Here is a 21,296-nt window from a genome sequence, read left to right as displayed (position 1 = left end):
AGCTCTCTGTACCCCGAACCCCAGGCTGGCAGGGCAGGATGGCCAGTGGCCCAGGCTAGTGCTGAGGGGAGATGCGGGAAGAGATGAAGCTGGGTGGGCAGGACTGCACCTGGAGCGCTTCTGAAGCCGTGTTGTTTCCCTGTGTGCCAGGACAGTGTCTGTGTCTGTTACCAGTGGGATGGCGTTCTGTGGCCTCATTGGCCACCCTCTGAGGCACGAGTACACAGGTACAAGCACGTGTGTGCGGTGTGGGAAACTGGCGTGAGCTGTTGGGAAGAGGAAGACAGGCTGGGGAGAGTGCCTGTCCAACAACCAGCCAGGAATGGCCCAGGCAGCACCAGTCCTGGGCTGGGGTGGGACACTGGGCTCCACAGCTGGTTGTTCCCCTGGGATCTGCTTAACCCACTGTGGGGCTGCGGGTGTCGGATGTAGGGCAGCCGTTGGTCTGGAAGGGCACTGTGGAGCTGGTGGCACAGGTACATCACTGTGTGCTCTTTCTTCATCTCTCTGGCAGTCATTGGCCAGAAGGTGAACTTGGCAGCCCGGATGATGATGAGCTACTCTGGGCTGGTGACCTGTGATACCACAACCTGTGCCAGCTCTGGGCTGCCCTCTTGCTACTTCAAGGAGCTGCCGGAGAGAAAGATGAAAGGCTTCAAACATCCTGTCACTGTCTATCAATATGTGGGGATCACCACCAACAGGTGAGTGTCCTCTTGAGAAGTCTGGATGAGGGGATGGTGGCATCAAGGGTCCAGCTTGGCCAGCATAGAGGAGTTCTGCAGAGAGAGCAGAAGCCGCTCTCCATTCACTGTGGATGAGACGGTCAGAAGCCCTGGTGTAGGAGGCTTTTTACCTCTCTTCCCTGCTGTTTCCTCTTGCTGGGAGAGTGGGAGTGAAACCACAGGAATGGGGAAGGTTTTGTTTTGGTAGACACAACCTGGCTTTCAGGCTCTGTCCAAATGGCTTTCAAACTGTGCTTTCCGTGCTGTGCTCGCTCTACCACATGCCCTGGTAATGCTGACCCAAGAAGGTTTTGTCCTAGCTGCTCTTGAGTGGGAAGCTTTGGGCCAGTCTGGTTCCCATGGATAAAGGTGGACCCTCAGGACATTCTTCATCATGTCTTCCTCCTCAAACCTGGGCTCTTCCTCTGGGCCAGGATTTGACCTTCTTTTTGGATGATGGTTTGAATGTTAGTCTCTGAAAATACAGGAAGACTTAAGCCAGAGGTGCCAGGTGCTTGGAATCCCAGCCCATTGGGTCCTTGTTTCCAAGACTCTCGGTTTTTCCTGGCCAACGCAGTAAAGATATCTGCTAACCAGCAGCTCACTCTTGCTTCTTTCACATGTCTCTGGGTCTGGCCTCTGTTGACGGACTCTCAATATATTCTCTTGTCCTGGTGTGGCTGTTGGGTTTCTTAATGCTTAAAGCTCTCTCAGCATGCCAGCTTGAACTTTGGTGGGGGGGAGCATGCAGGGGATAACATGCTGCTCGAAAGAAAAACAGGTACCCTGAGGAGCACATCCAGCCCCTCCATGCCAGGCTGCTTCTTGATGTCCCTTGGCTTCTAACCAGCTAACTGACTTGTACTTTCTTTTTCCCCTGCTCCTAGCATATTTGGCATGGCTCTTGCCATGAAGATGCCAGAGAACGCCTCCTTGCTGGGTATGTGGAGAATGCCTTGCTCTTCTGAACCCCAGTTTCTTCCCCTCAGTAACATGTATTGGGAACGGAAAAGGTTTTGCTGGGGATAATGTTGCCTGCAGAGGCCCTGAGGAAGTGCTGGCTCTCTCAGTGCCTACTTAGTTGATATCTTTGGGGTGGGAAGCAGGGTGAGGCGCTCGGTGATCCCAGGCAGGCTCCAGACCTGATAGGAAGGTTTGTTTCAAGCTGCTCACACCCTGGGGGCTAAACCAGTCCCACATCCTTGGGATCAGGAAAGAGATTTCCTTCTGCTAGACTGATGGGGAGTTTTGGTGGTTGGTTCTCCCCCTTGTACTCCTCAGAGGTGCTTTCTTGGCAGCATCTGCTTGTAAACATGGAAAAGTCAAGCATCACGGACGCCTTTAATCACTCAGTGTCTTGCTGGATGTTTTGGGCCCTGTCATGGGTTAACCCCGGTAGGGAACTCAGCCCCACACGGCTGCTCACTCCCCACAGTGGGATGGGGAAGAGAATTGGAAGGGTAAAAGTGAGCACACTGGATACGGACAGCTTAATAGGTAAAGCAGCTGCTGTGCATCCATGACAGGCAAAATCAGGCATTCTTTCACTGCCTCCTGGTGGCAGGCAGGTGTCCAGCCATTCCCAGGAAAGCAGAGCTTCAACATGTGTATCAAGGACTTGGGAAGACAAACACAGGAACTCGTAATGTGCCCCCTTCCTCCTCCTTTTCCCCAGCTTTTCTTGCGAAGCACAGCATCATATGCAATGAAATAAGCCAGCTGGGGTCTGCTGTTGCAGCTGTGCCCCATCCCAACTTCTTGTGCACCCCCAGCCTGCTTTTGCTGGCAGGGTGGCATGAGAAATAGAAAATGCCTTGATGCTGTGCAAGCCCTCTTCAGCAAGAACTAAAACACGGTTGTGTATCAACACTGATGTGCTCTGTGGCCAGTCGTACAGCCAGGAGAAGATGTTCTAAGTCTGTTTGGGACACAGCTGCCTGAAGCAACTCAGATCATCCCTTCCAGCCTTGTACTGGATCCCTGAGGGGGGATTTGCATGGGGCTGTCTGAATCTCTGTGGGACAGGGCATCCGCTACCACTCTGAGGAAGGCAGAGGTGCAAAAGCTGGGACAAGAGGGTTGGAAGGCAGCAGGGGTATCGTAGGCTGCCAGATGTGGTAGTGGGAGGGAAGCTGTGGTGGAGGGTACCAGCCAAAGGGATGGCTCTTTGCTTTCTAGCATGCCCCAGCAGCTCATTTTCTTGTTTGTCTTCACAGGTCGGAAGAAGGAGATTGACCTCTTTGTCAACTGCTTGGAAGCCTCTAACCGTTTTGGACAAAGACACATACTGGCATTTGAGGGCGCAAGGGGCGCTGGGAAGAGCCAATTACTTAATCACCTGTCCCAGTTAGGCCAGTCTGCTGGCTGCAGGTACAGGGTTTTGTCCTGTAGTTTTGGGACACTGCTTCTTTCCATCCCTGAGAGCCATGGAACGCTCCAGCCCCTTGGCCAGTGTGCCTTGGCCTTGGACTGAAGCCTCCTCAAAAAGCCTCATGGAGGCATTCCATAGTTATCTCCTGCGTGCTCTGCTCCTACCCCTGTCTCTTTGGGGTGTTGGAGGTGCTTCTTGACCTGTGGTGTTTCCTCCTTCACAAATAGAAGGAAAAAGCCCAAACTCGGTGCTTTGCATTGGATTCCAGATGCAACATATAGCAGGGTGGCCTGTCTCAGAAGCCCTGCTTGCCCCCTGACTGTTTCCCAGAAGGAATACTGGGCCAGAAAAGCCTCTCTGTGGCTGAGAGGCAGACTGCTAAGGTCTGGAGCCCAAAGGCAAACTCCACTTGCTCCATGATCACCTCTTAGCTCTGCAAGTCCCTCTGCAGTAGGGAGGTAGGGAGACATGGACCAGCGCTGCAGAAACCAGAAGGGGTCTGGACCTAGCTCTCCCAGTGGCTTGGCAGCAACTGCCTCTCTGTGCCCTTTCTCTTACAAGGAGTGAAACTCCCGGTACCACTTTGAAGTGGGAGGCTGAAGAGTTCCCCCTAAAGGCAACTCCAGCTCTTTTGTCTTAGAAGACTTGGGCCGTTGGGGATCTCAGTGCCTTTTGCTTTTGCATGGCAGGGTATTTGGCATGGAACTGCTAGAGGTCAACGTGAGGCAGTCCTTCTCTGCCATGCGTATTCTGATGGCCAGGGTGATGGGCCTCCATGAGTGTGAATCGTGCAGTGCCAGGGAGCACGTGCTACGGACAAATCTCAACGGGATAATCGAAGAGAGCAACTACTGCCTCCTCAATGACATCTTCCTTGTCAAGGTGAGAGCGAGAGGCCTCTCTGACCCTGGAGAAGGCTTTCTCCTGAGCCCTTCTGGTTCTTCAGCAGTCTTCTAAGGCTGCTGGAGTGCCTTAGCTCAGGGGGAGGGATTGCAGGGGGTCACAGCACATGTTTTCCATTCCTGGCCCCGGGGGCTGCCTGTATGTGGTGACTTAATGTCCCGCGCTGCATCTGGCAGTGCCTGGTGCCTTGTTCGGCATTCTGGAAGCAGCACTGGAATGAGGCTGGGTCTGACCTTGTGCTGAGGTCATTGCTGTGTGAGTGGTCTGCTCCAGCCAGCCCAAGATCCCACAGTCAGAGAACCAGCTCTTCAGCCCACCGCCAAGATGCAGCTCTGCCTGAGCCTCTGCTTTAGGCTCTAGTTGAAGTCCCACTGTGGCCTCTTGCACCCGTGCTGGGGAGAGGGAAGGTGCTGAGGCAGAGCAGGGAGGGTTTGCTCTGCCATCTTGCTTGGTGGGTAGGTGTAGCGAGCCCTGGAGACATGTTTCTCCCTGACTTTGCTTTTCTGTCTAGTTTCCCATTTCAGACAAGGTTCGCCAAATGCATGAAATGCAAAGGAAAGAGGAATTGCATTCAACCTGGGCAAAAGTGCTAGAGAAGGTGAGCATTTCTCCTTTTCTCCTTCTGGGTCAGAGGAGGAAAACAACCCTGCTGGCTCTGGGCTCTGCGCCACAGCAGTGTGAGTGGGTGGGAGGACCTGGTCCTTGCCCTCTAGGGCCTGAGAAACCCCCCATGTTCTCTCCATAGCCCGACAAGCATACTAGTAACTTTCCTCCCTTAAAGCGTTCCCTGGAGGAGAGAGAATTCTGCGTTCCCTTGCCCAAGCTCCCTCCTTCTGCAGGGCAGGTGATGTTAAGCATGACCTGAAAATCTCAAAGAAATTAGGCATTGGGAAGCTTCCAAGCACGGAGTTGGTTGGGGTGAGACTTGAGAGCATCCTCTCAAGAGACAGAGGCAAAATCTCCTTCCCTGTAAGACACTTGAGAATCCACTGGATTCCCCTCAGAACAACTCTTTTTTTTCCAGACCATTGACAGAAATGCCATATTTGTCATCGACAATGCCCATTTCATTGACCCCGCCTCCTGGAGTATCATGGCACCTCTGCTCTGGAACATCTCTGTCTTCATGGTCATGAGCTTATGTCCCGGCTTTGCAAGAACCGAGAGCTTTCACAAAGCCACAGCAAACAACCTGATGTCCCATAAAATCATCTGCTTTCAACTAGAGAAGCTGAAACCTTCAGCTGTGGTGCAGAAGCTCTGCCAGGACCTTGGAGTGGTCAGCATCCCTAGGGCTTTAGTGAGGTAAGTTGGAGCAGGGGAGCTCCCTGGACACGAAGCATAGGAGCTGCCAACCCTTTGCTGTTTCACAAGGAGGAAGGGAGGAAGACCCCCAAGGCCAAGCATATCTGGGGTGTGAAAAGGGCTTGGTCTAAGTGGCCAGGCTGTGTGGCAGATTCCCTGGGGCAGAGGTCTGCCCTGCTGCCAGAGAGCACCTAAGCTCCTGAGGAGAGGAAAGGCAGGGCTTGCTGCTCTGTGCTTTGGGCACTGTCTGCAAGTCTTTCCCCAGGGACTTCAGCAAAGGCTGGAGGTTCAGGGGGGCCAAAAACCACATGCCAGCAGGAGGACCTCCCTTTCAGAAGTGAGGTGTAGCTGTGACAAAGATGCTGGCTCCCCAGCTATGCCTGAGTGGCTTGCAACCCACCTCAACTGTTTTTCCTTTTAGGGTGGCGAGTCACTGGAACATGTTGTCCAAAGATGTGGTGAATGCTCCACCCCTGGGAGGGTTCAAGGTCGGGTTGGACAGAGCCTTGGGCGACATGGTCTAGTGTGAGGTGTCCTTGCCCATGGGAGGGGGTTGGAACTAGATGATCCTAAGGTCCTTTCCAAACCAACCCATTCTATGATTCTACTTCTCTTGTGCTGATCACTGCTGGATCTGTTCCTGCCCAGGTTCCTGGTCCAAAGAAGCTTGGGGATCCCGTATTACTTGGAGGAGCTGGTGCACTTCCTTCGTTGCAACGACATGCTCTTGTTCCGCACCAAGAAGTGGGGTGAAAAAGCAGAGGACAGCTGGGAGAACCTGAACAGTAAGAACCTTTGCCACTGACTAATGAGTTGCTGTGTTGCATTCCCTACAGCACAAACTTGCCCCTTCATTGCCCCATGGATTAGGGGCAGAGTAAGATCTTGCAGCAGATCATGCAGAACTTGGCCTGGCAGAGGCACGGGCTTCTGTGTGCCTTGTTGTCAGGACAGCCAAAGCAGTGGCTCACAAGTTGTGGCTTGGAGGGGCCTCAGTTCTTGGGGCTAAACCTCAGGGGAAATGGTTCTGGACCACGTAGGTTGTGGTCGTGAGACGTTCTCATGAGCACAGAACTTATGTTGGCCAAATGCTAGCTTAACTGAGAACAAACTCCAGCTTGAGGTGAGGGCCAGGAGCGGGAAACTTCCAGTGAAAACTATTTTGCTCTGCTTAGAGAGCATGTTCAGCACCCGCAGGTCAGTGCACCTGTACTGTGTGGTGTGAAGGGGCCTTGGACTATTTCAGGTGAACTTGGAAACATTTTCAGGCTGCAGGTCACTTTGCAAATTGCCTCATTCCTTCTCTCTTGCTCCACCTAGCTTTTGCAGTCTTGGAGTCATCCCTCACAGCAAGCTCAAGGTCCAGAGCAGGGGCTGCGGCCATGATCTGCATTGTAAGGCCAGTCGTGAACCTGGACAGCACCATGCTGCCCAGTAACTTGAAAGGTGAGGGGCAGAGAGCCACTCTGCTGGCTCTTGGCTGTGCCGCAGGGGCTGGAGGGAGGCTGGGCATCACTGTGCTGCAGAGTCACCCTCTCAGCTTTGGGGCTGTCCTTGGAAAAGGTGGCTCTGCTCCAACCAGCAACAGTCCTGGCATTGTGGGCAACCATTTTTCCTTCCTGTGTGTGGAGCAGCTTGAGCCTGCTGGTTGCTTTCCAGCAGCAGGTAGAAGAGGAAAAGTTGTTGATGCAACACTAAAATGACTCCCTTTTCTCACAGAAGCAAATCTTCTACTGGGACAAAAATTTGACTTGCCTCTGACTCACCTTTGAACACAGCTTCTATCTTGCTACTTTCTTTTTGAGTTCCCCAGCTAACAGTGGTTTCATGGCATGTTGTGGTGGTTTAAGCCCAGCCACGCATCTCACACTGTCACTCCCCCCCACCCCCCCACCCCCCCTCCCGGAGGGATGGGGAGGAGAATGGAAAGAATGTAACTCCAATGGGTTGAGATAAGAACAGTTCAGTAACTAAGGTATAACACAAACCACTACTGCTACCACCAATAATAATAATGATAAGGGAAATAACAAGGGAAGAGAATACAACCGCTCACCACCTGCCAACCGATACCCAGTCCGACCAAGCAGTGATCTAACCCTTCCTGGTAACTGCCCCCAGTTTACATCCTGGGCATGATGTGCTGTGGTATGGAATACCTCTTTGGCTAGTCTGGGTCAGCTGTCCTGTCTCTGCTTCCTCCTGGCTTCCCCTCCTCCCTGGCAGAGCATGAGACTCAGAAGATCCTTGGTCAGACTAAACATTACTTAGCAACAACTAAAAACGTCGGTGTTACAAGCGTTGTTCCGAGGCTAAAGTCAAAAACACAGCAGTGCACCAGCTACTAAGAAGGAGAAAAATGACTGCTACTGCTGAACCCAAGACACACGTAATTAAAAAAAATAAACCACTTTCCTGTGGATTTTCATGGAAGTTCACCTGTAGCCAGGGGAACTGTCAATGACTGTTGAATGTCCCTCCTGTCTGTCAGTAGCCATTTGTATGAACCTTGAAGAAACATTCCTGCTCTTAAGTTGTTTTGCCCAAAGCAACCCAAGAAGAAAAGTCAAAGAAAAGAAGAGTAAGGTCTGGCTGAGTTGAGACAACCTTTCTCGGGAGCTCTGAGTTCACCTCTGAGGTGGTGAAAGTTGTCTGTTCCCTGCTTGCAGGGCTGGCAAAAACCTAGTCCAGGTTTGGCAGGGCACATTGTGGGACGCATGTACCTGCTGGATCCTGCCCTATCCCAGTGGGGGAGTGTGTCTGTTGAGTGTCTCACTTTTTCCCAGGCCCTGTGAACTGCAAATCCAGTAGGAGCGGAGCCATTGTGCAGACACCTGTCCTGGGCTGCAATTGCCCAGAAGTGGCCAGTGTAGGGCCAAAGCCTATCCTGTTCATGCGTCGAATCTTTGCAGTGCCTCCAGCCTCAGTGTGGGGAAGAGGTAGGACTGAGACGTGTGGCTTCTCCTTGACAGAGATTGTGCTGGCTCAGCTGGACGAGATCACCCCACTGGAGCAGACTGTTTTGAAGTTTGCAGCCATCATCGGGCCGGTGTTCACTACCCAGCTGCTGTCATACATTCTTCCGATTAGAATGAGGCACAAGATGACTACCTTGTTGGACAGTCTAGTGAGTGACAACATCCTCAAGTGGACGGAGAGCACTGAGGAGCCAGAAGACGTCCAAGATCCTAGCAAGGAGCCAGCCACCCCTCCGCAGGCAGAGATTGGTAAGTGGTAGCAGTGGGGTGGACAAGGAGCTCCCAGATGGGCTCCTAAGGGCGTGGCGTGATTCCCTTCCTGTGAGGGCTGGCATGGCTGTTGGGGATGGGTTTGTCAAAGCTGTTACAAGTCAGTCTGAAAGCACACTAGGTTTGCACTGGAGGGAAGTTCCCACCAGCTGTCCCAAATGCCTCTGCTCCCCTGAATCCAAGTGCTGCTCGTAGCGCAGGCATGGGACGAGTGGAATCCCTGACATCCTCTCCCAGCCACCTGCAGCATCCAGACAAAAGATGCCCTCCAGAATGGCCCAGGGTCTTCAGCAAGCTTTTATTGGGCTTTGATTACCCTGTGATGCAGGGTTCCTGCTCAGGAGGCTGGTGGCTGCCATGCCAAGAGCGGGGAGAAAGTGCTGGCTGGGGCTTGCTTTGGCTGGCAACAACATCCCCAGCTCCTGCCTGGACCAGTGCAGCTGAGAACTGCATCCCCAAGGCTGTGCTAGCATCAGCCCTTTCACCCCATGCTGCAGGGCTTGGCGTGCAGCAGCACTGTTGCTATTCAGGATGTGCACCGAGGCATGACTGGCTCCCCATCTGGCCACAGCTTGGGCTCATACAAAGGCCCTTTGCCTTGCAGGTGTGGAGACCTCCCCCCCAAGCAAGCAGAGTGTGGGGTGTCCATTTGGTGTGCTGATGTTCCATAAGCCGCTGCTGCGGGAGGCTGCCTACGAGCTGTGGGTCCAGAAACAGCGGGTCACCCTGCACTCCAAGTGTGCTGCCTTCCTGGAGCGGTATGCACACAAATGCCAGAGCTGCGGCCAAGGGGACTTTATTGTCTTCCACCGCTTCGCTGTCAGCAGCACCCAGGACAAAGGGAGCTGTAAGGACTTTGATGATGGGGATGACCCACACAGCTGGAAGGCCTTGGTGCTGGCTGGAAAACAGCTGAAGAAGGAGAGGTTTTACATCTCTGCAGGTATGCTGTGCACCATGCTCTGTAATTTGGGCCCTCCGGGAGCCCAGGGATTGGTGCTGGGGGTCGAGTGGGAGTAGATCTGCTAGGAACGAGCCCAGCAGGAGTGGACACCCACTGCAGACTTTCCTCAGTGTGTTAGCACCTTGCAAGGATCCTTGCAGGCCTACTGGGAGAGGGAGAGCAACTCTTATCCCAGGATACATGTGGGAGGTGTCCCTGGTTTTCTTTCAAGGTATTACAGATACTCAGGAGGAGCAGGAGCAGCAGCAGCAGCAAGCTTTTGTGGAAGAGGATTTTGGGTGAGCAGACAAGGTTCTGATTCTTTTTGAAGCGAGTGAGTTCAGGGTGTGCAGAGGAGACAAAGAAAATGCTGGCTTTTGGCTGTCAGCTGTGACTCTAGCTTAGCGAAGAGCCTTTCCGTGGGGTGGGAGCTGAGAGGAGATGGCTGTGGAGATGAGTGAGTGCTTAAGGACGCCCACGGCTCAGTGTCAAAGAAGCCCTCGCTTTCCAGTTCCTGCAGAGTAGTACTGCAAAATCTACAGGGAAAAAGCCACCACAAGGGCTCAGGTGGTTTGCCTGTGGGAGGTGACAGAAAGCCTAGCTTCTTCCTTACTCCCTCCTCCCAAAGGACTTGTATGACTAGTACCTGTCTGTGGCTTCCTGCTCTGCTTTGCACAAAGGGCTTTTGATGTTGTCTCTGGGAAGGAAGACCACTCTAGATGATACCCTTGTATTCTTTGCTCTCTTCTTCCCCTGGGCACTGTCCTCTGGGTAGTGCGACTGACAGAGAGGACAACAATGCGCTCTCATGTGACTGCAAAGGCATCGTGGAGTCAGTGCTTGTGCCATTGGTTCACCACTACACAACACTGGGCAATGCTGCCAGAGCCTTTTACTATCTTCTGGAGACTGCAGCTGCCTACCTGCATGTCTCCAACTACTACATGGTGAGTCGCCCTGCTTGCAGTGTGTCCTGCCTGGCTCTGGGAAGGACAAGTTTGCGTTGCACTAGGACACGACTTTGTGGGTCCTTGGAAGGAAGATGTTGAGCTCTGAGCCTCACTTCTTCCTTTGGTTTGCCTCTTGTGTGGGAAGAGGCATTGGGTGCTGTGCCCTTAGCATGAGGGGCATTAGCAGGGAGGAGGCCTGAACGATCAGTGGTGCCTGTGCTCTGAGGCACACAGTCAAAAACATGACTGTTTGTGCAGGTATCACCAGGGGAAGAAACAGACCCTCTGAAGACAGATGCCAGAGGCAATGGGGGAGGACAAGGGTAGCCATGGGCTCTGCACTAATCTCACCTGCTCTCCGTGTGCTTTCACAAAGGCCCTCAGGAAGCTGAGCGAAGCAGATATCCTGAGGAACTCTCTAAAGAGTAAAGCGAATGTGATATCCCGCTTTGAAGATGCCACCTTCTTCAGCCTCAAAGGGGAGGTAAAGGCGCGGTCTGGAGGGATCTCCTGAGTGATGGAGCTGGATGCCTTCCCCAGATGCAGTGGACAGGAGAGCTCTGGCTTCTCTGGCCACTGGCAGATCCCTGCAGTCTCTTGGGCATCTAGTCCACATTGCGATGTTTCCCTTTTCCTGTGCAGGTCTGCTATGGTGTGGGACGCACAGAGCTGGCAAAGAAAATGATCAGAAAGGCTTTGAGCCTGCTTGGAAGGCCATTTCCCCGGAACCGCGCTGAAGACTTTGTCAGGTCGCAGGTTGAAAAATTGCAGTGTGCCGCTTATGTTGCCAGAAGAGCATCTTCCCTTCCACAGAAGGCCCAGTAAGAAACACGACCAAGAACCCGGGGGAGAAAGAGTTATTTCCTACCTGGTCACAGGCATATGGGCACAGACCTGACGAGGCTTGAGGCCACACAGAGCAATGTGAGGGTAGAACAGGGAACGATAAAGTTCCTCTCTCCCTCCCTCCCTCTGAGGCCCTTGGAACAAAGCATACCTTAGGGTATCAAAGCAGCTTGCAGCCAGGGATGTGTCTGCTGGCACGAGTTGTGGCAGTGGATTGGTGCTGGCTGGGAAGAGAGAGCTGTACTGAAAAGGGGTGGGGGGGCTGGAGGCAGGACCAGGGCATGGAGAAGGAGCAGTAAGAGGAGCTTGGCCCCCCTGGTGCTGTCAGGCCAACATCCTCTCTAGCGGCCAGCTTCCCACTGTGGTACTTGTTGTTTGCCCCTTTCCCTTCTGGCAGCTCCCCCTCCATCAGCTCTATTTCCTCCAAGGAAGTGTAACGGTCTTGTCTGGCACCCGTTTTGCCCCCTGGCCCTGTCTGACCCAGCTCATAGGCTCTAGCCGGTAGAGCTAAAGCCTCTGGGCCTAGCAGTTTCTCTTGCTTGGCAGGAAGAAGAAGCTCGCCTGGCTGCTGCGGCAGAGCCGCTGTCTTTCCTTACTGGAGCACCTCTTCAGGCTGGAGGGCACTTCTGCTGGATGGAGGCTGTCCTGCCTGGCAGCGCGCATGAGGGCCAGCACAGACAGGGCAGTGGACTTCTATCTGTCAGCAGCCTGCACGAGCTATGATGCTGGCTTGGAAATGATCATATAGTTCATTACCACCATCTATCTTACATTTGGAGAAAGACGATACTCTCCAAATATTTGTAGTACCGTAAGAAGCAATACATACAAATTATTAAATATTCATGTGTCCCTTCGCATTCAGATTAAATCCTTTTATTGTTACAGGATCTGTAAATATCTCCCAGGACACAGAAGGGAAAGGACAGGAGAAGCAGGCAGTTACTTGGGAGTATTTGCTGGGCTTGGTTGGTTTTTGTTGCGTCCCTAATGAAGAGTCCATCCCCAGCATCCCTATAGCCCCCGTTCAGATACTGGAAGGCTGCTATGAGGTCTCCACGCAGCCTTCTCTTCTCCAGGCTGAACAGCCCCAACTTTCTCAGCCTGTCTTCATACGGGAGGTGCTCCAGTCCCCTGATCATCCTCGTGGCCCTCCTCTGGACTTGTTCCAACAGTTCCATGTCCTTTTTATGTTGAGGACACCGGAACTGCACACAATACTCCAAGTGAGGTCTCATGAGAGCAGAGTAGAGGGGCAGGATCCCCTCCTTTGACCTGCTGGTCATGTTCCTTTTGAGCATTTGGTCAATGAGAAACTGAACCTGAGCCGGCTTCAGTGTGCGCTCACAGCCCAGAAAGCAAACCATATCCTGGGCTGCATCAAAAGGAGCAGGACAGAGAAGGGAAAGGACAGGAGAAGTAGGCATTTATTTGGGAGTATTTGCTGGGCTTGGTTGGTTTTTGTTGGGTTTTTGTTGTTTTTTTTTCCATTTTACTTATTGTTTAAATTGATTTTAAAATTATCTACCTCTTTTCGCAAGGATTTTCCAGCCAAGTGCAGTCATTTTAAAAGAGCTTTTAAAATCCTGTTGCATTATAGAAGTCTATTATATAAAAGCATGTATTAGTTTTCACGTAATACTATGAATACTATCTTCAGCCCAGTGGTCTCATTTAAACAAATCCAGTGGCTCCCTGGATTAAATCCTTTGCAAGCATTCAATATCATCCAAGTCTTAACAAGTTAGAAGAGCCATGAGGTGGAAGTTCACACCTGGAGGCAGGGAAATGAGCAACTTCCAGTACTTTTTACCAGCAGTGGTAGTCACCTGATGGTAAAAAGGGTCCTCAGACTGACAGGTACAGCTTCACTGACATGTCCATCTGGTGTATACACTGTACATTTCCCATCCTCAGTCCAAGTGAAGTGTCTCACCTCACCCACGTGTTACTGGTACAGCCCAGATGCCCTACGGCCTTCCTTGGAACTTCTTGAACGTGTGCATTTGTTGATCTCCTTCGCTCCAGAGTCAGTGGAGCACTGCTAGTGCTGCCGCTGTGCGGCCTCTTGCAGGGCTGGGAGAGTCCTGGGGGCCGGGGCCTTCTCTTTGGGGTCAGCAGGACCCTGCGGAGGGCGGCTGCAGCGGGATCTGCCGGTTCCAGGGCACAGGGTGCACTGACCCCCCCTTGTGACGTCGCGTGTGGCGAGGCCAGCCTGGCTCGTGCCTGGGGTCCTGCTGCGCACGCTGCGAGGTCTGCAGGGTCGAGCGAGGCTTCTCCTGTTGCTCTGGGTGCTCTGGGGCTGCTGTCAGCAGCACTCGCTGCCCATCCCAGAGCCATCACCAGTGTTTGCCTGGCCCTGCCCGGCTCAGGTAGACGCAGCGCATGACATGTGGAGAAACATTAAAAAAGCAGCAGAAAATCAAGGTGATGTAAACCTGCCCCAAAATCTGAATGCTACATATCCCGTCCGTCACGAGGCGAAGCGACGGGAAGGAAAATGGCGCTCCCGCGAGAACCGGGCGGAGGCAGCGGCGGCGGCTTTCCTCCGGCGAGGGGCTGCGCCTGGTGGCGGCGGGACAAGAAGCTGCAGAGCACGGGCGTGCCGCCTCCACCTCCGCGTTGCCACCGCCTCACTCACTCGCACGGCGGCGGCAGGAGCAGCAAGAGCCGGCGGGCTGCCCCCATTGTCTGCCCACGGGCAGAGGCCTGCGCTGCTCGCCCACCTCTCGCCTGTGTGTGTTCCGACAGGCGCGCGTGCGCGCAGCGCTCGGCAAGATGGCGCGCTGCGCCCGCCAAGATGCGCGCTGCAGGGCGGCGGGGAGTCCACTCCTCCCAGTGAGAGGCGGGGGGAAACCCAGCCTCTGCCCCGGAGGTTCTTCACCCACAGCAGTGGTCTGTTAGCGTAACGATTCAGTCAGTCATGCTACGCTTCAAAATAGAGCTGCCATAGATTTTTTGCTATTAGCTCAAGGACATGGTTGTAAAGACTTTGACAGAATGTACTACATGAACCTGTCTAATCATTCCGAGTCTGGCCATGAGGCAATGCAGAACGTAAAGGCCGGAGTTCAGAAGCTGCGAGTGGACAGTAGCTGGAATTGGCTAGAAAGTTTACTGTCAGAATAGGGCATCAGTGTATGCTTGAAAAACATTATTAAAATCGCATTAACCTGTGTAAAAATCTCTCTGTATTTTAGTCACACTTCCTTGGTTAACTGCTTCTGTAAATCGTTTCATCACTAAATCTGTCAACAATGTTTTGTTAGTTTATAAAGAAGGGGGAGATGTAGGGAAATCTGCCCAAGAAGCTGTGCCAGGAGACCTGTATGACAGCCTGGACATCTGGACTCTTATCAGCCACGAACCTTGGAAGAAGTGAACGGGGCAAGTCGGGAGGAACCGGAGAAAGAACATCGGGTGGAACCGAAGAGAGAGCAGCAAGAGAATTTCGGAGGACCGTAAATTTGAAAACAGGAGGATGCTTAAGACAAGGTAATGTGTAGTCAAGGGGAAGTGGGATTGTAATGAGTAGTGATAGCAAAGAACTATGTTTAGAAATAAGTACTCAAGCAAAGGTGTGTGGACAGTAATGTGATTGGCTGAAAGAGTGCATGATCAATAAGATTGTTTTGTGATGGAAAAGTACCAAAGGAACTAACTGCTACTCACCGCTAGGCATAATACTATAAAAACCCGTAAGCTCACTCAATAAGGGATTTTGTTTGTAGCCAGAAACCGAGTCCATGCCTCAGTTGCCACAAGATTGGGCCTGGCAAGGGGTGCCATCCCATATAAAGGACGGCCCGTGTGCAGTGGGGACCTTAGGCATGTTTATCCCTAATAACACTATGATAATAAATAAGCCAGGATTGTGTTCTGGAAGGTCAACGCATGCTTTTCAACGGAGCTGTGATGACAAAGTGAATGTTTGGAACCCAGGTGAAATAATAGCTACTTCCTTTTTAGTGCCCGGAGTAGCTAGTGCTCGAGCTTTAACAACACTGAATAAGTTAGGATGTTGGCTTGCTAAACAAACTAGTGCTACAGCATCTGCTCTCTCTGCTTTGCTCACTAATATCGACCCTATCAGGCATGCGACTTTGCAAAATAGGGCAGCAGTCGATTTTCTCCTCTTGGTGCATGGACATGGGTGTGAAATTTTGGAAGGGATGTGTTGCCTGAATTTATCAGACCATTCAGAATCCATACACGAAAGTATCTGCAAGTTGAAAGACAGTGTGATGAAGTTAAGGGAAGATGATGCCGACTGGTTATCATCACTTTTTTTCCGGCTGGGGTATAACTGGGTGGCTATTGACTTTGGTTAAAGGAGGATTGATCTTTTTGCTTGTCCTCTTTGCCATCATATGTGTTATACCTTGTTTGTTACAATGCATGCAGCAAATGTTATCCCAAGCTTTTGAGAGACACGTATGTACTGCATTGCTAAAACAAGAAGGGGGAACTGTGGGGGTTGGAATGTATCGAAACTGTCAGATACCACGGGAAGGAGGAACCTCTGGGTCCGTGCCTTCCATCCTCACAGTCAGGAGCACAGGCAAGCTGTTTGGTGCATTTAGACTGCTGCGAGGGGCCAGCTCCACCGCCTTGAGCACTGAACCTCGCCTGGAGCCCCAGCCACTTGCGGCTTTCCGCCCCGCTGCGGATGGGCTGGGGTGCGAGGGCCATGAGACTCCAACCGAGCACTTGGCTGGCCCCAGCAGCACCTGTACAAGTTACCGGCTGAGCCAGGCCTTGGGCGATGTGGCCTTTTCCCTGGCCATGAGCTGAGGTCCTTTCTTCTGGAGAAGCTGTGGCTCCCCTATCGCTGGCAGTGCTCAAGGCCAGGCTCGTCAGGGCTTGGAGCAACCTGCTCTAGTGGAAGGTGACCCTGCCCGTGGCAGGGGGTTGGGACTGGATGAGCTTTAAGGTCGCTTGTAACCCAAACCAGTCTGGGATACTATGATTCTGTGACATGAAGAGCAAAAGCTGCGTGCTCACTGTGCTCAGGGCTGTGGTTTCAGCTCCTGGAGGAGCTTACCAGAGCCACCTTCCTTTGCCAGGTACAGTGGGAGCACGTGTCAGTGGCTGAGGGTGGGAGTCCCAATGTGATATCCAGCCCAGCCACATCCAGTCCTCTGCAGCTGGGCAGGGATCCTGGTAAGAGAGCCACGCTCATACCAGCCTTGGGCTCTGGGGCGTCGAGAGAGCTGTCTCTCCAAAGGACGGGTTGTCTCGTTGCCGGAAGGGTGCTGGTCCATGCCGCTGGCAGCTTTATGGCCACTTACAGGTGGTTTCATTTCCAGCCGCAGCAAAACTTGAGGGTAACTTCAGGACAACAAGCCTCCTGAGCGAGATGTAAAATGGAAAAGTTGAATCTGAGATGGTATTTCCGCCCCCTGGAGTGGTCTGAGGGGATGCCCCGGGGCTGAGGTGCAGAAAGAAGGTGGAAACAACGGAAAGGCTGTCCCGGACGAGAGAGGGGTTGAGGTGATGGGGGCTCCTGAGGGAAACACTGCTCCCAGATTTCCAGGAGCCTGCAGGTCTACATTAGCTCCAAATGAGAGGGGTTTCCCGTAACGAAAATGCTGCTCCCAGCCCTGTAGGTGGCTGCAGAGGTTCAGAGCTGCGGTGTGGGGAGGGTGCCTCTCCCTGAGGAGAGTGTGTGGGGCTGCGGAAGTGGGTGGAAAGGGCTGTGTGTGAAATAAAGGTTTTGGGAACCTGTGGAACAGTGGAAGGGGAAGGTTTGAGTGGGAGACGGTGGCGTGGGGTGGTTTTGGGGGTAACTGGGGAAGGGGCTTGAAACCTGGGTTTGAGGGAAAGACAAAGCGGATGGAAGAGCTGACCTGAACAAACAGCTTCAGGGAAGCTTCAAGCACAGCATGACTGGCCTTGCCTCTTCCCTGTGCATTTTGCAGGCTGCAGTTACCTTGATTATTGATAGAGTTCCATTTTTCCCACATGAAGGGTGAATATTGCTTCCCCAGACAGCTGTTACCTCGCAGTAGCCGGTAAAACACCAAGAAAGTATGTTCAGAGGGAGGAATGGGTGGGTCTTGTGGCTCAGCAGGATCCCCTTTAGCACCCAAGCTATTTTCATACCTTTGGGGTTCCCCCCCCCCCCCCTCCCCCCCGCCTTGCTCTCTCCCCCTTCAACTTCCCCAGTTTGTTTCTTTATGATTTTTAAGGAAATTATTTAGGTTCAGTTTAGGGCATTCCTCCATCCCGGTTTGAGTGTTAGCCCGTTCCATCATCCTTCACTGTAATAACCGTATTTCGTGGTTTAAGCTGAGCCTGTAACCCAGAACCACACAGCCGCTCGCTCTTTCCCCTCCCTTCTTCCTCCCCCTGCTTCCCCTGAGCTCACCTGGTTTTGTCAAAGTTCATTCCTTGTTGGGATGATGGTCGGAGGGAAGTCAGGGTCAGTTGATGGTGACGTGAGGAGAGTTCTGCTGCTGCTGCTGGCTTTTCCCATGACTTTATTCTCCACTGATGATCATGACAGCACATTTCTTCTTTTCAAAGCCCAGAGTGGTGGGGATGGGCATCCAGCTGATGGGCTATAAAAGTGTTATATACCAGGCAACAGCATATAATTGAGTTCATTGGCTGTTTTCCCCCCAGACTGAATCTCCTTGAGGTACACACGGGAATTCCCCATTTTCCTCCATCACCCACCAAGTATATCCAGGTCCCTGAGCAAAAGCAGTCCCACGAGTGGGTCTGCCTTTACCTGAAGCAGGAATAACCCAGACCGTCTTCTCCAGCAAATTCTTCATGTGCACCACAGGAACTTTATCCCCTTCTACAGTATGTGAAAGTTCTGACTGGGCTGGGCCAGCCCTGTTGGCAGATCCTCTGGTGTTGACCAACCAGGTGGCCTTTGGTAAGTGTGTATCCCAATGCTTGAAAGTCCCACCACCCATTCCTCTCAGTGTAGTTTTTAACATCGTACCGTTCGATTTCCCAGAGGCTGGTGCATGGTAGGGGATGTGATATACCCACTCAATGCCATGCTCTTTGGCCCAAGCGTCTATAAGGTTATTCCAGAAATGAGTCCCATTGTCTGACTCAATTCTCTGTGGGGTGCTGTGTCACCACAAAATCTGTTTCTCAAGGCCCAGGATAGTGTTCCGGGCAGTGGCGTGGGGCACGGCGTGTGTCTCCAGCCATCCGGTGGTTGCTTCCACCACGGTAAGCACATGGTGCTTGCCTTGGCGGGTTGGTGGGAGTGTGATACAATCAATCTGCCAGGCCTCCCCATATTTGTACTTCAGCCATCGTCCTCCATACCAAAGAGGCTTTAACCGCTTGGCTTGCTTAACTGCAGCACGTTTCACACTCATGAATAACCTTGGCAATAGTGTCCATTGTTAAGTTCACCCCTTGATCACGAGCCCATCTGTATGTTACATCTCTGCCTTGATGGCATGAGGTGTCTTAGCAACAGCTAAAAACACCGGTGTGTTACCGCATTATTCTCAGACTAAAGTCAAAAACACAGCACTGCACCAGCTAGTAAGAAGGATGAAAATGACTGCTACTGCTGAACCCAGCACACCATACTGATGAAGAGTCTCATTTGTCGGTTTTATGTGCGTGGTCTGGCTGTTGGGTGCCACTGGGATCCTGGCAAAGTGATCTGGGAGAAGCGGGAAGGAAAATATCCATGTCTGTGTGGTCTTAATAGTAATCAATCAGTGCACTGCGTGATATGCCTGCACTTTCTTGCTTCAGCAGGCGGCTTTAACCTCATTTAGGTCAGTGTGAATGTATCCTGGAGGGGTCATTTCCCAGATTTTCCCCCTCTGAAAGCTGGAAGATTTTGTCTTAGGGGGGATTTTTAACCTGAGAAGCAGTGAGACTAAACTGGATTGATTTAAGTGCTCTGGGACAGAGCAAAACAGAAAATAGTGCAAGGCATCGCTGCAGAGTTGATTACTTCTTGTGTAAGAGCCACTGCTTGGGGTTCATCTCCTTCTCCCCTCTGCATTAAACAGCTCTGAGCCCTGATGTTTTTTCGGCACTGGATCAGCTCGACCTTGGTGGGGTTCCAGCAGTGAAGATGAGTGGCATTGGTTGGTGTTGGCTGTGGTTGGAGAGAGAAACGCCCCCAAATGGACCCCAGTAACGTCCCCCCAGGTACAAAGGGCATGTGCCAGCCACTCTGTGGCTCTCAACAAGGTCCCGGCCTGGCCTCTCACGCAGGAATGACTCTTCCTGGTCAATCCTATGAAACATGCCTAATGATTGCATTTGATCCTGGCAGCATCAGACCTGCAGCAGAACAGACCCTCAATGCAGGGAACGTGTAGCACAGGCAAGCCTGCTCCTCCACTCCTGGGGTTATCCCAGCTTTACTACGTTATTTTTCATGAGGATTCAAGAATTAACTGGGGAAATGAACTGGTGGCACCTTGTAAGCGGCGAGGAGAATCAGACAGGCCAACCCAATATGGGTGATAAGCAACTTCTACCTTATTTGTGACGCAGTTCACACATATATAGGAGTGGTATTCAGCCACTCCTTCTTGGCGCAACAGTATTGGTTAGCCCCCCCACAGCTTCCTCCACATTGTCCTCCCAGGTCCGGTCTCCGACCACCTGTGGGGGCCACCCCCTGCCTTGCTTGCACAGTCCTCCAGAACTCTATGGTCCTGCTCTTAGAGTCATTCTGCAACAATTCCCCCCTTTTTCTTTGTGCAAGCAAGGCATTATGGGTTATTCTGTTCACCTGTTTTATCACACAACTATAAACAAGTCTAATAGCTACGATGATTAACCTAATCATGATACATAAGTGCAATACTTTTAAACAGCAGTGTCTGACTCAACCTGTAATGCCCCGTGAAGACAACCATCTAGTTATTCTTAGGATATTGCTCATTTACTATTGCTGGGTAAGCTGAGCCAGGGTTCTCAGCTGTGCGTGCATCGAATTAACATAATCAGAGAGACTCATACAAGACATTCCATCAGACTCTTCACATCCATGTCCCTGTTCCAACAACAAAAGGTTCTGCAGTGTTGCATGTCTTACAGAGTCAACATTAAAACAAATCGGGAATTGCCTACGATGTAGAATTGTCTGCTTAGCAACTCAGCAACCCAGTCTGCTCAGTTGAGCTGAAGCACTTACAGTGATTTGGCATATTATGATTGGATACATGTTTTGAAGACCCTTAGTGACTAACATATAATTGCTTAAACACAGCTGTGAGAACTCAACCTTGAAAGCTTGCCAACAGTCCACAGTTCTCATTAACTTGGTGAATTCCAGCCTCTTATCTTGCTTGCTTAAGCTTCTTCGGGCCTCCCATGGCCTTGCTGTATCTTTCAGGACTATTCAAAGTTTATGTACCACTTATGCATTCTCCTGTGAGAACACCATCTCCACATCTTCCCCCTTTATGTTTTATATATGGTTTGGGTGGCCCTACTTGAGCAGGGGATCCGGGCTAGATTATATTTCCAACATATGCCAACTAGAGGCTGCCTGGGCCTGCCCCTTTTTTCTGCTGTATGGCTCTCTGATCCTTCACATCAAGGTCTGGCATGGCATGTGTCCCCACCGCTCCACGCCTGCTGGGTTGCAGCCAACAGCGGAGCTAAAGGTTCTTCTTGGTGGCAAACACAGAAGCCAACCCAGTCTTGCCCTTGATTGTGGTAGCAGGCATTTGGTCAGCCTCAGTCCTTGCACCTTGTTGTCAATGCACAGTTTCACCTGCTTCATCCAGTAACAAGTTGCTACTACAGCAAGGCACACACACATTTACATTAGCAGAGTAACTGTTACAGGGTGCAGCAGCATGTTGAAGATGCTGATGGCAGTGAGGGACTAGCCAAAGAAATTTCTTACCAGTGGAATTCTCCCCCCCTCTTAAATTTGTTCCATCACCTGCTTTATAACACTACCATTGTATTAAAATTTTTCTAGCTTTTGCCTTAGCATTTTCTAGCAGCTACTGCAAATTTCCATACTCTAACATCTCTTTTACAAGT

At 51.9% G+C, this 21,296-nt stretch overlaps 1 protein-coding gene across 1 annotated transcript; it reads left to right on the top strand.

Moving 5' to 3' along the window:
* Positions 1–2,038: 2,038 nt before the first annotated feature.
* LOC133274713 (adenylate cyclase type 10-like) lies at positions 2,039–12,039 on the top strand. Its single transcript, XM_061464253.1, has 14 exons — positions 2,039–2,222; positions 2,942–3,095; positions 3,786–3,978; positions 4,511–4,597; positions 5,024–5,304; positions 5,953–6,089; positions 6,625–6,750; positions 8,277–8,531; positions 9,157–9,495; positions 9,728–9,794; positions 10,271–10,442; positions 10,822–10,929; positions 11,088–11,266; positions 11,838–12,039. Exons 1-14 carry the CDS (start codon positions 2,039–2,041, stop codon positions 12,037–12,039), a joined length of 2,484 nt encoding a protein of 827 aa, XP_061320237.1.
* Positions 12,040–21,296: the final 9,257 nt, after the last annotated feature.

This window comes from Pezoporus flaviventris, unplaced genomic scaffold (genome assembly GCF_033815535.1).
Source record: "Pezoporus flaviventris isolate CSIRO_AGI_PZ_B2104156 unplaced genomic scaffold, CSIRO_AGI_Pfla_v1 ptg000002l, whole genome shotgun sequence".
Lineage (NCBI taxonomy): Eukaryota > Metazoa > Chordata > Aves > Psittaciformes > Psittacidae > Pezoporus > Pezoporus flaviventris.
The sequence above is the reverse complement of the archived record's forward strand: the minus strand, read 5'-3'. Positions and strand labels throughout refer to the sequence as shown.